General features: G+C 36.2%; 1 protein-coding gene across 1 annotated transcript; it reads right to left on the minus strand.

Moving 5' to 3' along the window:
- Positions 1 to 731: 731 nt before the first annotated feature.
- On the minus strand, positions 732 to 14,014 carry faah2a (fatty acid amide hydrolase 2a). The gene is made up of 11 exons (XM_079864714.1): positions 13,728 to 14,014; positions 12,536 to 12,618; positions 12,328 to 12,464; positions 12,045 to 12,254; positions 7,267 to 7,386; positions 6,959 to 7,094; positions 5,142 to 5,259; positions 4,935 to 5,054; positions 3,556 to 3,667; positions 3,156 to 3,344; positions 732 to 2,370 (listed from the first exon to the last, which is right to left on the minus strand). The coding sequence occupies exons 1-11, from the start codon at positions 13,911 to 13,913 to the stop codon at positions 2,183 to 2,185; spliced, it is 1,599 nt and encodes a 532-aa protein (XP_079720840.1). The 5' UTR covers positions 13,914 to 14,014; the 3' UTR covers positions 732 to 2,182.
- Between the last annotated feature and the right edge of the window lie 3,762 nt (positions 14,015 to 17,776).

A 17,776-nucleotide genomic window follows, 5' to 3' on the forward strand; every position in this document is an offset into this window, starting at 1 on the left:
AGCCCTAAACGTTTGACTGACCCATGAACATCACGTTATAGTTTAATAATGAGATCTTAGGCGGTCTGAGAAGGTTTTCATCGTGGAAGAACTTAATTAGAAACATCTGGTTTAAACCTGTGCAGTGAATTGGGGTAAATTATGCTAAAGATGTTAGAATACTACTTACAACTGATTAAGCCAAATAGATAATCAGCAAAAATGACCACAATAAAAGTCCATTTGCTTATAAATTAACTATCACACATTTTACAAATACCTGGATGAATGCAAACCCTCATAAATCTGTTGTCATTATTGAATGCCATAAAAAAAATTCAGGAACAGAAAAGACATTTTGTGGACTGCCGAAGCATCAAGTGCTGAAAACATGGTCTACAGTCCATATCTCAGATCCGATTTAAAAGCCAACAGTTTTACAGAGACTATTATTAACATGTTAATGACAGCTCTCATATCTAATCCGTCTGCAGCTGTAGAGCGGTGACTGTAAAGTGGACGTGTATCGCTCATTCCATTTCCTAGGTGTTTTGACCTCAGCCGTATGTGTAGACAGATAACAAGAGAAACAGAAAAAAACAATATTGAAAACATGGAAATAGTCCCAATATAAATATGGGACAAACTAACCTGCATAGAGGCAAAAGAGTCAACTGAGTAAAGGGAACGTGCATTTTTAACTGGATTAATTGAGCTTATAATTTTAATAATGTACCCAAACCAACTTGTTACTTAAAACAGAATTTCATATTTTTTTTAATTTTCCAAAATAGTTTACACTCTTGAGTAGACATGCCATAATGTGTAATGCTGTCATCTTGTGGTCACATAGTGCTATGGTCAAAACGATGAATGACCTTGGACTGACCATCACAAAATATAGAGAAAATTTACAATTTTACTATTAAAAGCCATTTCTACTCTGCAAAAAATTCAAAATGCTGTATAACTTAAAATGTGCTTGTATTTAAATGAAATGATTTTGTTATATTTATAGGTTACACCAAGGATCATCTCATGAATAAATATATTAAATATATGTTTTTTTAACATTAAAATACTTTCTCCAATCCGAGTTTAATGTGTAGACTTAAGTAAGCCATTTGTAGCTTCTTGAAATGATTAGATATTGTGGTGGTTTTAAATTCAACATGTTTTGCAACAAAGCTTGTTTTATTGGCACAGTCTAATGGGTGAATTTGAGTGATTTTGAATATTGTGAAATACTTATTTTTGATGGGAGAGAGAAAGAAAAAGTTATGTGAAATATCCTTATATCCAACAGATTTTGACCCTTATCTGTCTTTATTCATGATCCCTTCAGAATTACACAAAACAATAAATGCATGTCATGTTGTCTGTTGTTCATATTTTCTTTTGAAATTATGTTTTATGTTGATGACACATTTGACATATCTGAGAATTTATGTTAAACACATCATCAACATTCACATACTCCCAAAGCCATATTAAAATATATATTATCCAAGAAGACACCCAATATTTGGGAAAAATCACATTAAAAGAGTACTTTTTATTTAGTCTTACTGCTTTAGGTAATTTATTTAATACGTCAGCAATGTTTGAACAGATTTTTCAGAGAAACCACAACAAAATACTGTATGAGTAATAAAAGCTAAGAAAACAAAGGTGCACCAATGCCCAACATTTAAAATGATCCAGTGTGTTATTTACTTGTAAATATGATTGCTTTACATCCTTTGAGTGCAACAAAACTTCTTCCTTCTAAAACACTAAAGCCTGCTTATGGCATATTCTAATCATAAAACAGATTTGTCAGAAGAAAGAGCCTGCTCTTGAAAAGCTTGTTTAGAGGACACAATGAACAGCACAAATGCTTGTTCAAACATCATTGTTTTCAGTGCATGAAAGTAAAAAAAAAAGTACTGTTATGAATTGCAGTATTTCTCACATAGTTATAAAGTTATTAAATGTCTCATGTAATCATCCAGTTCATCATGAATAAAATAAAGTTTTCATATATCAAGGTAAACACAAATGCAGCCCTCTGAAACATGTCAGTTAATGTAAAATGAATTCTGCACTTAGAAAGCAGAACAAACGTAACTAAGCTTTGGATAGTGACATGCTGTAAATGTGGTACAGTACGTGTGGTTGGTTATGTGGTCCAGTTGTTGCAGATATATATGCATCAGGTGGATTAAGGCTTGGCTGTCGTCTTGCCTGGTTCCTTCCAACCACCAAAAGCTTTCTCCAGGTAGAGGGCGGTGGCCAAAGAGAGACGGTCCTGTAATTTACCTGTCACAATCTGTACGCCCAGGGGCAAACCCTCCACACTCAGCCCTAATGGACACTGGGTCACTGGCAGACCCAGGATGTTAAAGATACCTGCAGAGAATAGAACTGCTTAGAGCCTAGACCCCTCCGGGAAGGTGGCCCATTAATGCCACGACACACCAAGCCGACGATCGGCTGAGCATCTCTTAGCTCAGTTTTTGCAGTATGTCAACACAGTTGGCAGCTTTTTTAGTCTGCTAAATATAATGAACTGAATAACAGGCTAGTATAGGTAAAAGTCACATTTTATGCTAAAATAATTTTCTTAAGTAGCGACTTAAGAACATGGCAGCTGCGCAAATTGATTTTTAAACTGCAATCGCAGTTTACTATTATATTACTAATTGTGCTATTGTAATTTAAGGGAAGAAATAAAATAATACAGACATAATTGAAATGCGGGACACTGATTACGTCTTGCTGGATGCGGGACAAAGCTCCCAATTTCGGCTGCTCTAATTTTACATCATCTTACCAAAGAATTCAAATATGCAAATATTTTCATAACGACATGGCTGTCTGAATGAAGAAAGTGACCATCATTACTCATATTCAAAATAGTAAGAAAGTGCTGCTTTGTTCACGGTGTGTATATCCACAGTTCTAGTTAAGGTTTCTCATTTTGAATTACGAAAATAGACACCTGTCACCTACTGATATAGAGTGTAATTTCCTCTCACACAGGCGTAGAACGTTCCTACCAGATGGCCAAGCACAGCTTTAAACCCGGACGCATGCGAGGTGACGCCACAGTTAGCTTTCGTTGGGGCTAGTTCTTTGATGTTGGTTTGGTGTGTCGCGGCCTTAATAAGTAGATTAAAACCAACAACACTTACCAGTGTAAGAGAAGTTGAAGGGCGTGAAAACTGGGTGGTGGTGTTTTGGGGCAATCTGTGGATGAGAGGGGTACAGGAGCACTCCATCTGTGCCTAGTAACTTCTCCAGCTCCTGCTGCAGACTTTCCTTCTGCTGTATAATGAATGAAGATGGATGGGAACTCTGGAATAGTTCAACTAATGCCAGACCTGAGAAAGAGAGACAGAAAGGGACACTATTATCATATGCATTCATCTTCAGATACACTAAATAGTCTCAAAAACACACGTCTTTGGATACTTTTGGGAACACTCATCACAAGAAGACTTGCTAGCACTGATTTGCATCAGAATTTGTGAGACATGGAGCGAAAGAGGAATTCAAAGTTAAAAGTGCACAAGCTTATTTGCTGTCACACACCTATTGCTGCTATAGTGTGAGAAGAAAACCCCAGAAACCACTTGAACAGCTCCCAGACTGGCCAGACCTTCTTCCCGCCTTTACTCATTAGCTCCGAAAATGAGGTGGGAGGCTGAGATGGAAAAAAATGACAAAACCTTCTGATAAAAACTACGTTGACAACTAGAACATCATTCATGTTATGCAGTAACCCAAATACAGTATAAAAATGAATATGCTTGTATTGTAAGAAAGCATGTGAGTGATTCTATAATTGCAGGTACATTTGGTACATTATATTTTTTATTTTTTCAAATGGTTATTTTTTTAATTGTCATGGATCACAAGCTGAAAATCACAATTTCTTGTCTGAATTAGTCAGTGTATTTATTAGTATCATTGTGTAATCAAAACATTTTATTTTACTTTTCTTTATGGTAATATTTAATTTATAAACGCCCTAAATAGTAATTTTCTTAATTCTACAACATTAAATTGTTAATAACTTTTATCTTATAAAAATGCATGTTCATAAATCTTGCGTCAATTCTGTTACTGTACTGTACTTTTTGCCTTCAAATTGGTGGAATTATCTCCCACAACTGTAAGATACAGGAATGATGTCACTTTCCCTCACTGATAAGGTCTGAAGCACTGAAAGGTATGTGTGTTCTCTCTGAGAAAATATTTTAATCTAAAAAGTTCTTACACCAAGAGTTATTTTGTAAAATGTCAAAACTGTTACCACAATATCAAAAGGAAACCAGAATGTATCACTGACCACACAGTGGGTTGTTTACAAGTCTTTTAATCATGATTTCATTAGTGCCATGTGTTTTTAGCATTTATGCTAGCAAGTGAAGTTTTTGGCTAAGAAGTTTAAAATAGTCAATTCTGTTACCGTCAAACTGTTACCAAGGTGGAGTAACAAAATTGACAGTATGTAACAGAATTGACAGTAACAGAGTTGACAAACACTGCTCTAAAGAAATCTGGTTTTTTTCCGTTAAAAGTAAAAAAAGGAAGTAACTTGTGTTACTTGTGTTTGGCAAGCACTGAATTTGCAATGCAAAATTAGAATCACTCATGTATATAAAACGTGTAAACAGGCTCTGCTCTAGTTAAGCTCTGACACCTAAACTTAATTATAACTTCATTAATAGCAAAAATATCAAAAGGGCACTTAACTGAATGAAAATAATGAGCTTAAGTTAGCCTTTGCTCAGTGAGAGATTGAAAGTTATCTTATGGTAGTCAACAATCTTCTGAAATTGACTACCATCTTTAAAAAAAATGTAAGTTAAATATTTGATCCAATATATTCATTTAATCCATGTTACGTACAATAAGGGCATGAACATTGTATGTACATAAAAATTGTAATGCCCCAAAACACACACCTTTCCATCCTTGCCAGGTGAAGCCATCATAGTTCCCCAGATCTGAAAGGAGTATTTGAGCTGTGGGATGAACAGCTCTTGGACCTTAACCCCAAGGTCTGCCTCTAAGCGTCTGACCACCTAAAAATAAAGCTCATTTTGAGATAAATATCACTTGACTGAAGCCCATACACACACACACACACACACACACCTACACCAACGTACCATCTTCTGTGCCTGAAGCAGCTGTGCGTCCACTGGAGAGACTAAATGAGAGCCCCCATTGTGGGGAACAGAGAAGAATCTCAGCTTTTTCAAATCTACTTCATCAGTGAGAGACAGTCTAAAGAGAGTGAAACAGACAGAGACAATTTTTCATTTGGGATTCATTCGTAATAGGGGTTGATTTGAACCATTGAAAATAATCAAGACGAAACAGTAAGATGAAAGCCACGTAGTGAATATACTTAAAGGAAAAAACAATGAAACTATAATGAAAATACACTGCCGTTCAAAACTTTTAGGTCAGTAAAGGTACACAATGTAACTTTTGGCCCTCTGAAGTCGTTATCATAGATAACCATTAACAGACTGTATTAATGGTTCCTTGAAAATAAATTCCAGCACAGCGCTATAACAACCATCATGAAATGACCCTTCACAATAGATAATGCTTTACAATGAACTCTGTTAGAGAGCCACATATGGGAGTTTGTCTGTTCAATAAAACACCTTACTCGTCTGTTGCCACTTTTACAACATTTCAAATCTCTCAGTTCTCGCCATCTCCGAAAAGCCAAGCCAATGTTAATTCTTGTTTTATTACGAGCTCTATCGCGTTTCTCTTTTGCCAGCAGACTCTCCTCTGTTCTGCGTTTTTTTTAAACGGGTGATTCCACGAAGGTTGGAGATTTAAGTGCCCATGTCATCCATTCTCGCTCATTGTGACAACTAACCCACTCCCACACCATACACTTTGGGAGAAATCCCCAAAGGGTGCTTCTCATTTCTAATTTGTGCATTCTCCTCTCCTCACCTCCTTTCCTCGCGTCTCCCCCGTAGGATCCGAGGGAAGGATGCAAGGAAAGAAAATGAGGACAGAAGAATCAAAGGTAATCTTATTTGTATACTGGAATATTAAACTGGTTAAGAAATCCTGGTTCCTCATGGTGAAATTAGAGAATTGAGATGTCCTCCAAGATGGCTAACTTTGATCAGTTTCTGGGTCACAGGCTGGAGGATGGAGGAGCAAGGAAATGAGGAAGCATTAATTTCAGTATTGAGAAACATCCAAAGTAGCTGGAGCAACTTTCTCTATTTACAGATATGACAAAACACACACAGGCGAGTGACATATGTACGCAATTTCCTGCGAAAACTATCCCATCGGGTCTAAAATATAAACACCTATAATAGGCGTACCATAGTGAATCAGGGTAAGAAAAAAACACATTTTGGAAGAAGGATTGATGATGTATTAACTCATTCTTTCAATTTTGTTCATTTTGAACAAAAAAAGCTACATAGTGTACCATTAATAATTTTAATCAGCAAGGATGAATTAAATTGATCAATAATGACAGTAAAGACATTCAAAAGATTTCTATTTCAAATAAATGCTGTTCTGTCGAACTTTCCATTCATCAAAGACTCTTGGAAAAAAGGATTTCCACAAAAATATTGAGGAGTAAAGATTTTTTTCAACATTGCTACTAAGAAGCAATCAGCATTTTAGAATGATTTCTGAAGGATTATGTGACACTTAAAACTGGAGTAAGAGCTGCCTTGCCATCACAGTAATAAATTACATTTCACAATGTATTAAACAGAAAATGGTTATTTTAAATTGTAATAATATTTTTCATCACTGTATTTTTATCAAATAAATGTAGCTTTGGTGAGCATAAGAAACTTCTTTTAAAAAGATTAAAAAAATCATGCAAACCCCAAACTTTCGAATCATAATGTAGATGCTACAGAAAAGTATTTCTGTCATGTTGCCCTTTATGTAAAAAGTTTTTGTAAATATCGTATTATATTACTTGTTTGCATTGGGTCCTCCCATGATGCTTAGCATGGGAATCAGGTCTTCTGCATAGCGGCACATAGGTCCTGTACACAGAAATCCCATCTGCAGTCCCGAGGTGGGAGGATACTGTCCATCATTACTTACGACACCTTTATGTACAGAGAAAACCAAATGTAGTTTGCCTTACTTATGGCACTAATCAACATTACTACAATTACAACGTTAAATATATATACAGTAGAAACCACATACTCCCTCTGTAGACTGTCACCATTATTCTACTAACCAACACACACACACAACTGCACCCACTCTTCTTACCTAATGATGGCTTGTGTCCGAAGATGCCATTGAAAAAGCAGGGAATACGGATACTACCCCCGATATCTGACCCAACTCCAATCACAGAGGCACCAGCACCCAATATACTGCCCTCACCTCCTGCAAGTGACAGAATTAACTACAATTAATTTTCATAAATGTTGCCCTGGCAGTCATATTGGACCTATAGTGACACCTAGTGGAGAGGATGAAACACACACACACACACACACACACACACACACACACACACACACACACACACACACACACACACATACACACATATATATACTGTATATATATATAAAAAAAAAATTAAGTATACTGCATTAGACTAAACTGGGAAGGGTCCCAGCACTTGCACATTGTTGTCCTATTGTTAGTTTAATTGCTTCTATTGCTCTCCTCATTTGTAAGTCGCTTTGGATAAAAGCGTCTGCTAAATTATTTAATGTAAATGTAAAGTGATCGTGTCTCTTTAGAAAATTGTGACTAAACCGCTCAATTCTTATGGATTAGTTTATCTCTTTATGAACTTTTTAAAGCATCAACGTGTCAGTTGTGTAGCGGTCTATGGAGAATACAGAAAGCTCTTGGATTTTTTCAAAAAGATCATTTGTATTTCGAAGATGAACGAAAGTCTTACGGGTTTGGAACGACATTAAGGTGAGTAGTAATTAAAGATTTTTCATTTTTGGGTGACCTAACCCTTTACTGGTTTTAAAGCCATTTTATTGGGTTAATAATATGACTTATTTGGATTATTTATCTTGTGTGAGTGTTTACTGACTTGTGCATACATTTATTGAAACAATCATTTTCAGTAAAGCTGCTTTGAAACAATATGTATTGCAGCAAAAAGAGGTAGACAAAAATACTTACATTACATTTTTTGTTTTAAAAACTATAAATTTTTTTAGGAGTAAAATGTTTTTAATGGTGAAAATTGTAATTAAATAAATTTGAATTATATTTTAATGTTTAATTTTAGGTTTATTTTTTTTAATTTAGCTCTATTTATCTTTAACGAGTCAAGTCAAGTCAAGTTTATTTATATAGCGCTTTTCACAATACAGATTGTATCAAAGCAGCTTCACAGTATTAAATTAAAATAATACATCAATGTTTGTTTCTAGTGGAAAACGTCCACGTTTGGTAATGCTGATCAATAGTATTGTTGATTGATTAATTAAATGAAATATCCCCAACTGAGCAAGCCAAAGGCAACAGTGGCAAGGAACCGAAAAACTCCATCAGGTGACCTAATGGAGAAAAAAAACCTTGGGAGAACCCAGGCTCAGTTGGGGGCCAGTTCTCCTCTGGCGTTTATGAACTAGAGGTCGGATTTAACTGTAAGATTAAAAGTATTATATGAATGCCTGGCTGAAGAGATGCGTCTTTAATCTAGTTTTAAACTGGGAGAGCGAGTCTGAGCAACGAACAGTATCAGGAAGGCTATTCCAGAGTTTTGGAGCTAAATGTGAAAATGCTCTCCCTCCTTTGGTGGACCTGGATATCCTAGGTATGACCAAAAGCCTCGAATTTAGTGATCTTAAAGAGCGCGATGGATTATAGGGTGATAGAAGGTCCGTTAAATAGACTGGAGCTAAGCCGTTTAGGGCTTTATAAGTCAGTAGCAATACCTTGTAATTAATACGGAACTTTATAGGTAACCAATGTAGTGATGATAAAATTGGTGTTATATGATAATATTTTCTTGATCTAGTAAGAACTCTAGCGGCGGCATTTTGGACTAACTGTAGCTTGTTTATTAAGGATGCAGGACAACCGGCTAATAAAGCATTACAGTAATCTAGTCTCGAGGTCATGAATGCATGAACTAACTTTTCTGCATCAGAAACTGATAGCATGTTACGTAGCTTAGCAATGTTTCTAAGGTGGAAAAAGGCTGTTCTTGTAACATATGAAATATGATTTTCAAAAGACAGGTTGCAGTCTAGTATAACACCCAGGTCTTTTACTGTAGAGGATAAAGTAACAGGACATCCTACTATGTTAAAGTTGTAGTGTGAGAGGTTTTGTGGGCGGTTTTTTGAACCGATGATTAGTACCTCTGTCTTGTCTGGATTTAATAAAAGAAAGTTGCGCGTCATCCAATCTTTTATATCTTTAACACACTCTGTCAATTTGGATAATTTAGCGTTTTCATCTGGCCGTGATGAAATATAGATTCGAGTGTCATCAGCATAACAATGGAAACTAATTCCATGTTTCCTTATAATATTTCCAAGTGGCAGCATATATATTGAGAATAACAGAGGGCCTAACACAGATCCCTGCGGCACTCCATAGTTTACTGGACTTATGATTGATTTTTCTCCATTTAAATAGACAAAATGGTAGCGGTCAGATAAGTATGATCTGAACCAGTTTAATGCTTGTCCTTGAACACCATTACAATTTTGTAGTCGATCTAAGAGTATTGTGTGATCTATAGTATCGAACGCAGCACTAAGATCAAGTAAAACTAGTATTGAGATACAGCCTTGGTCAGAAGCTAATAGTAAATCATTTGTGATTTTAACGAGCACAGTTTCTGTGCTATGATGCGGTCTGAATCCAGACTGAAACTTTTCATAGATGTAATTTTCTTGCAAGAAAGAGCACAGTTGGGCGGATACAACTTTTTCTAGTATTTTAGACATAAAAGGAAGATTTGAAATGGGTCTATAATTTGCTAGGTTATTATGATCTAATTGTGGTTTCTTAATGAGTGGTTTTATAACTGCCAATTTAAATGTTCTTGGAACATGACCTAAAGATAAAGATGAGTTAATAATATTGAGGAGAGTCTCTTCCACTGCAGGTAACACTTCTTTCAGTAGTTTAGTGGGTATAGGATCTAATAAACATGTTGTTGTTTTAGATGAAGTGATAAGTTTATTTAACTCTTTTTGTTCTATAGTTGTAAAGCACTGTAATTGTTCTTGCGGGGTGATAGTTGAGGCTGAATTATAAGGCGCGATTGAGGACTGAACGTTTACAATTGTGGTTCTGATGTTTTCTATTTTCTCAGTGAAGAACTTCATGAAATCATTACTACTAAACTGTAACGGAATATTTTGTTCAGGTGACATCTGTTTATTTGTTAGTCTAGCCACGGTGTTAAATAAAAACCTAGGATTGTTTTGGTTGTTTTCTATTAGTTTGCGGAGGTGCTCAGCCCTGGCTGCTTTTAGGGCCTTTTTATAACGTGACATACTGTCTTTCCATGCGATTCTAAAGACCTCTAAATTAGTTTGTTTCCATTTACGCTCTAAATTACGGGTTTCTCTCTTTAGAACATGCGTAGTATTGTTGTACCAGGGTGCTTTACTTTTCTCTCTGACCTTTTTTAATCTAATGGGTGCAACAATATCCAATTTTCCAGAGAGAATGGTGCTCATAGTGCTAGTTAATTCCTCTAGTTCATCTATTTGTTTGGGTTCACTGAGCAGCTGAGACAGATCAAATAAGCATCTATGGTGGATGGAAGGATTGTTCTGCCTGATCGATAACGCGGCGCAGAATTACATATTACAGGAGTACGTAATATGCAAGTTACCATGTAATGGTCAGTGACATCATCACTTTGTGGAATGATATCTATATCGGTTGGATCGGTTCCATGTGATATAATTAAATCGAGTGTATGATTAAAACAATGAGTTGGTCCGGTAACGTTTTGCTTGACCCCAAAAGAGTTTAATAAATATGTAAACGCAGCCCCTAACGCATCATTTGGATTATCTATGTGTATGTTAAAATCTCCAACAATTAATGCTTTATCGACATTGACTAATAGGTCTGAGAGAAAATCTGCAAACTCTTTTAGGAAATCAGCGTAAGGCCCAGGCGGTCTATATACGGTAGCCAAAGCTAGAGATAATAGGGATTTCTTTCTTACATCTAAGAGCGTAACATTTAGTACAAGTACTTCAAACGAAATAAACGTATAACCCGTTTTCTGAGTAACATTGAGAATATCTCTATAGATTATTGCAACACCTCCGCCACGACCAATCAGACGGGGCTCATGCTTATAGGAGTATACTGATGGAGTAGACTCATTTAGACCGAAATAATCATTTGGTTTAAGCCAGGTTTCAGTAAGGCATAGTACATCGAAGCTATTATCTGTGACTATTTCATTTACAATAACTGCCTTAGGTGTGAGTGATCTAATGTTTAGAAGACCTAGCTTTAGAAATTGTTTTTGTTTACTAATAGCAACATTTTCTGTTTTCATAACAATTAGATTTTTCCTAGATCCTGCAGTAGATTTATTATTTGATCTCACTAAACGAGGAACATTGCAGTTTCTATGCAATGTTCTACACTAGTATTTATATCAGTTAAATTGGTACAGCAGAGACTATGATTTGGACTTTTGGTTACTAGTCAAAAGGTATTTAACATTTTGGAGATGTTATCCGACAGAAGATCCGCTCCGAATCTGCTTGGGTGTAAGCCATCAGCACGGAAAAGCCTAGGACGCTCCCAAAACAGATTCCAATTATTTACAAAGAGCAGTTTCTGCTCATTGCACTATGACATTAACCATTCATTTAGCGCGAATAATCTACTAAACTTTTCATGTCCTAGTCGGTACGTGGGAAGCGAAAAGTAAAAAAAAAAACTGTATGCAAAACTCCTAAAAGTGCATAAAAATGAACAACAATGTCTGCAATTGTATAATAATTATAAAATTGAAAATTATGATTTTTCTGTCAGTTTTACTATGGTTAAAGTGTCAGGATGTGTATAAAAATGACCTGAGCTGCCGCCTGCAATTCTCTCAAAGTCATAGGGGTTGTTAGTGATGCCATAGAGGTGGTTGTGGGACTCTAGCCACATACAGAGCTCACTGCAGTTAGTTACACCCAGTGGGATCGCTCCAGCCCTCTTCAACAGTGCAACAGATGGGGCATCTGCCCCCGAAACCAGATCCCGTCTGCTCAACAGTCCTGTCGAGTTAGGCATGCCTGTTAGGAAGAAAACAGAAAGTGTCACCCTACAGACATCCACCATTCTGGAATGAAGAGTTATATAATATACCTTGCAGAGCAAAGGCCTCTTTAACAGTGATGGGTACCCCAAGTAGAGGTAGCCTGTCCTCCAACACATCCTCTCCTCCCGTCTCCTCCTCTATTAGTTTGTCTACCTGTGCGGCTTCCTGAAGCGCTGCAGAAAACCTGAACAAATGAGAATGTGTGTTCAGAGTCAGAATGAAATGTAGGATGATTTTGCCCTTGAACTCCCTCACCTGTCCTTCACCATGGCATTGATAAGTGGGTTGACTTCCTGAATTCGGTCAATGTAGGCCTGTACCACTTCAACACTTGTTACCTAGAGATATTTGAAGGAAATCAATAAGTGTTTGGAATGCACAATGCAGTAAAAGTCACTACAGCACACAGATGTATACAAAAATGTGCATGGGTAACGAACTGAAAGACAAACATACAGTAGAAATGCACAGATTCAAAACTTAGGTCAGATCTATTGTGAATATAATGAATGTAGCTAAATGCATAGATAAATGTACACACTGTGTTATATCTGTCTGTTCTCCAAGAAAGAAAAGGAATTGTAAAAAAAATTATAAATATATAGCAATAATACATTTGAGTATTATAACAGTCTGGGGTTATTGGGGGGCTTTTTTGATTACTTGAAATCTTGAAAAATGAAACTTCAAAAAATTTTCATCAAAGCATATACTGGAAAAAAAAGCAAATCATATCCTTTGATGGTATGATGATGGGTAGGCTTTTTTTGATATTGTGTGCAAATATGATGTGTGATGGTATAGAATAACATTTGAAAAATCACTTTTTTCCTATTTATTAAAAAGTTTAAGTACTATATGTTTTTAAGTATATATGAGTCACAAACTTATATTTTAAAACGTCTACATTATACATGTATCCTTTAAAACTAGAATTATTATTATTAAAAAAATGTTTACACAAGCATTTCTTTTAAAAGGGGGGAACTGAAAATAAATGTGATTTTCAGACAAAATAACTGGCTTGATACACAGACCTATGGGAGACTTTTATTGCATACTTAACTAAGCCCTTCATAAGTGCTGCTGACCTTTGACCAGCCTTGAAAACTCGTGATTCCTCTGGTGTGTAAATAAGTTCCCACTCTGATTACCTACATAAATAGCTGAACTGATATAAGAAAACAAACTGTGATGTTAATAAACTACACTGTGTGTGGTACAAAAAAAAAATACAAATAAAACTGTACGTTTTTAAGAAACTACTACAACTCCCAGCATTCATTGCAATTCACCTCGTCGCATCTCTTCCTCCTGAGTGGTGTGACTGTGAAATAATGACTTTACCGTAGCGTCATTCAAAGTGTAATCAACATGTCATTACGGTCATGCTGTTAATTATAATGATCAATATATAGAGCCTATGGAGTTTTTATTTACATCTTACTTCCTTCCGACGAATCTTTCGTGCAAGCTGCATGGCTGAGAGCAGCAGAAGTGGGTTAGTGATGGGTGGGAGTCGCGAAACTCCATGCCGTTGCTGAGGTGCAAATAACTTAAAAGCGGCGAATAACATCCACATCACAGCTCGAAGCAGTCGGCTTAAAAACCGCTCGAACCGGGTTAAAGCCATCGTCAATGAGCAGCGATGACACCAGTACGCAGCTTGGTTTGAAAGTGAAAACAGAATTGACTCTTTACTTCCCTCTGCATGCAGAGTGGTGTTACTGAATCCTTGCACTTGGATACACGGAGACTAATGTTACAAAGGCCATACATTACCTGTCAGACGTTTGGACACACTTCACAGATTTTATGGTTTGATTTGTTATATGTATTTTCTTATGTTTATTCTAGCTGAGCATATACTGTAGGCTATATCACAATGCAGTAGCTTATTTTGAATTATTTTTTAAAATAAATGAACAGGAAAATATTATGGGATGAATTTAGTGAACACATGCATGCACAGATATCCATGAACTTGATAAATGTTGCAGATATGTTTTACTATACACAGCCAAATGCCTTTCAACTTGTGTGTGCAAAATTCTGAAATAATTGAATGTGCAGCCAAGTGTACAAATAGAGTTATTTTTGTGAATACAAATGTTTTCTTTTTTTGTCAAGTAGTTGTGCACACATTAATAATTAGCACCAGGCTTATTCATTGGTTGTGTGTGGGTTGTGAAATGCTTGAAAACCACGAAAAGAAAGTCTCAAAATCCAAATAAATCAAATGAGATTGACTCATAATAAAAGATATCAATGAATGCACATGTGTCTCCTGATCCACAAATGCACATCTTCTTTGTTACATGCGCAATGATACACCAATACAAAAGAAAAGTTAGGATTTTCACCCACAAAAAAATGATTTTAAACCAGTTATTTATATATTTTGCTGTAGTGTGTCAGTTGGAAATATCAGTTACATTTCCTTTTGCCATTAATCGTAATAATCAAGTGAGATTTTTGTATGCACAAGTAGTCAGACAACAGCCGGTATGATCTGATCTCACCATCATCAAGTTCATCTGGGATTACATGAAGAAACAGAAAAAACTGAGAGAGGCTAAATCCAGAAGAACTGCGGCAACGTCTCCAAGACGCTTGAAGAAATATACCTGCAAAGCTACCTGTGAAAAGTTTTAGGCACTTGTGTAACAGTTTGTTTCTTCATGTAATCACAGATGGACATGATGATGGTTGGTGAGATCAGAACTCTGTGTGGAGAGTATGTATTGTAGTTGTATTGTGGTCACCAAATAAGCAAGTAATACCGCCAAACACAAATAATTCAGTTTGGGAGCCTTGCAAGCCCATGTCAGCCTGCCTCTGTGTCAATCATTAGAGAAACTTCTAGGACCATGTTGAGACTGTCCCTTAGCAAGTAATACCACCAGACACTAAGCTGTCTGAAGAAAGAACAGGGAAACTTTGTGGCTTAGACCATGAATGCAGAAAGATTTCCTCCAAACCAAGCAGAAGGGGGAGAAAGGAGGGTCGGATTATGACTTTGAACTTCCCTGCTGAAAATTCCAGCATAAACATGCATGAATTCCATGTTGGTCCAGGCTGGTTTATCCTGGTTAGAGCTGGTAGTGCTGGTCTAGGTGATCCAGCATAGTCATCCTGTTTTCAAGCAAAACTGGCGCACCAGCCCTCCTCCTGCTTCTCCTGCAGGTCCCAGCATGCAAAACATACCTTGTGCTAGTGATCAGCTATGCTAGATTTTCCTCACTGTCTTTGTAATAAGATATAAGATCTAAACGGTAAGGTCATGCCTGGAAAATTCCAGCATTATCCTCAGTTAACTTTTATGAAGCCACTTCCCTTCCCTTCCCTTGCTTGAGAACAGTATGACTATGTCAGTCCACCAGATCAGCACTAACCAGCCTTGAACTATATGGAATTCATGATGGTTTATCCTGGATTTTTCAGCAGGATTGGCTCAGTGTTATTTTCCTCGCCTTGTTTCTTTGTTCTGTTTCATATGATTTAGATTTACAACAGTCTTTTTGTTGTGATGAACAAAAATCCATGTCGCACTCAGGGAGGAAGTATACTAGCCTGCAGGAAAGAGATTGCTAATGTTCCCATAAATTATAAAAACATTTCTGAAAGGTCTTGGAATGAACATAAACATTTTAAAACATTTTTTTTTTTTTTTTTTTTTTGGCTATGCAAATGTCAAGGGAACATTCCATTTTTTAATATTACAAACATTTTGGTGATGTTACTCTTGAATGCTCTCTGAACATTCTGAAACCACCCAACTAAAACGTTTCAGAGAAAAAAAAGGTTTCATGAATGATGTAAATAACATTTTTGTGAAACCCCCCCCCCCCAAAAAAAAGAATTAAATCTTTAATACATTTTTTGTATGAAAATTAATTATCAGCACAAAATTCATGATTGTGGCAGGCCTCATTTCTGACTGTGAACAATACAAGTGTGACTCTTTTTTTTTAACAACCCGTTTAACCTTTTTGAATGATGTCTATGTTTTGTGTGTGCGTGCGTGCGTGTGTGTGTGTGTGTGTGTGTCAAGTCAAGTCAAGTCAAATCAAGTCAAGTATATTTGTATAGCGCTTTTCACAATACAAATTGTATCAAAGCAGCTTCACAGTATTAAATTAAAATAATACAACAAGGTTTGTTTCTAGTGGAATTTATTGATTGATAAAAATAAATTAATATTCCCAAAATATCCCCAACTGAGCAAGCCAAAGGCAACAGTGTGTGTGCGTGTTGTGTGTGTGTGTGTGTGTGTGTGTGTGTGTGTGTGTGTGTGTGTGTGTGTGTGTGTGTGTGTGTGTGTGTGTGTGTGTGTGTGTGTGTGTTTTGTACCATTCCACATTCCAATGAAGTAAAAAAAAAGTACAAATGCAAAATTAATTGGTGTAAAATGACTGAATAATACCAGGGGGTTTAAATATAAACATTTAAAAAACAAATTGTAAAGTCTTTTCCGTACTGATCAGGGTATCAACTGAGGCTTTACACATGATGGTATAGCTACAGCATACAGAATATATTTATGAGTACAATTTTGTCTCAAAATACTTCTGTAAAATACATTTAGCCTATTGTCCATATCTCTCACAAACTTATCAAATGAACTACAGCCCAAATGTGGTGTAGAGCAAAAGTTCAAAGTAGCTCCAAGACCAAGTAGGCTAATTTTTTAACTTTCAAAATTGCAGAATTCAACTGCAAGTTCTTGACACATTTTCACATTTTGTAAGTATAAATTGAGACACACAACAATTACAAAAAAGAAAAAAAGAAAAAAAAAAAGAACTTAAAATTAAAGGGCAGAAAGAGAAGTCTACATTTCTCTCTGCTGCCACCTATTGATGAACCATGGCAGAACCAGGCTTTTGGTCATCTTTTTCATCTGAAAGTCAAAGTTTATGCAAGTAAAATTAAAAGGCCATGTTTTGATGTAGTTTTATTATTAATATTCTCGCTTATTGATGACGTTTTGTTCATTTCTAACGAAAAACTTGAGTAGTTTAAATTTAAGCTTATGCAAGGCTACATAATATTTCAGTTTAAACGTATGGACAAATGTATTGGTCTGTACATTTGAATAATGACACTGAAGACAAAGCAATAATTTGTCAATTATTTTGGAACAATCATTTAGTCTGATTTAACTTAAATGTTAAAAGTGGCTTCAGTTCACCAGAATGTCAGAGGAAGCCGCAGGAATTGCACAACAGTGGCCAACTTGATATGATACTTTAGTTTCATTTCAAATACTGGGTCAGTGGCCTTTTTAAGTACTGCAGTGCTGACTCACGACGACGATGATATCATCCACGGTCACTGTCTGCATGTTTGTAACGTTGCATTGTGAATTGAAATGTAAAAGTGACATCATGGTTCAGTAACGCCAGCGCACTGGCCGCTCATTGGCTTTAATGCTTGATTGACGTATAATGCGGCCAATCAGAAGCCCAAATACGAAAGCTCACATCAAGAATA

This window comes from Squalius cephalus (genome assembly GCF_949319135.1).
Source record: "Squalius cephalus genome assembly, chromosome: 2".
Lineage (NCBI taxonomy): Eukaryota > Metazoa > Chordata > Actinopteri > Cypriniformes > Leuciscidae > Squalius > Squalius cephalus.

What these genes read in the sequence shown, in the direction of transcription:
- faah2a (XM_079864714.1), bottom strand. Translation starts at nt 13,913, where the DNA reads ATGGCTTTAACCCGGTTCGAGCGGTTTTTAAGCCGACTGCTTCGAGCT. An exon ending in AATTGCAGGCGGCAGCTCAG is followed by an intron (nt 7,387 to 12,044) that starts GTCATTTTTATA and finishes TGTCACTTGCAG; the next exon opens with GAGGTGAGGGCAGTATATTG. An exon ending in CACCTGGCAAGGATGGAAAG is followed by an intron (nt 3,668 to 4,934) that starts GTGTGTGTTTTG and finishes TTTCCATCTCAG; the next exon opens with CCTCCCACCTCATTTTCGGA.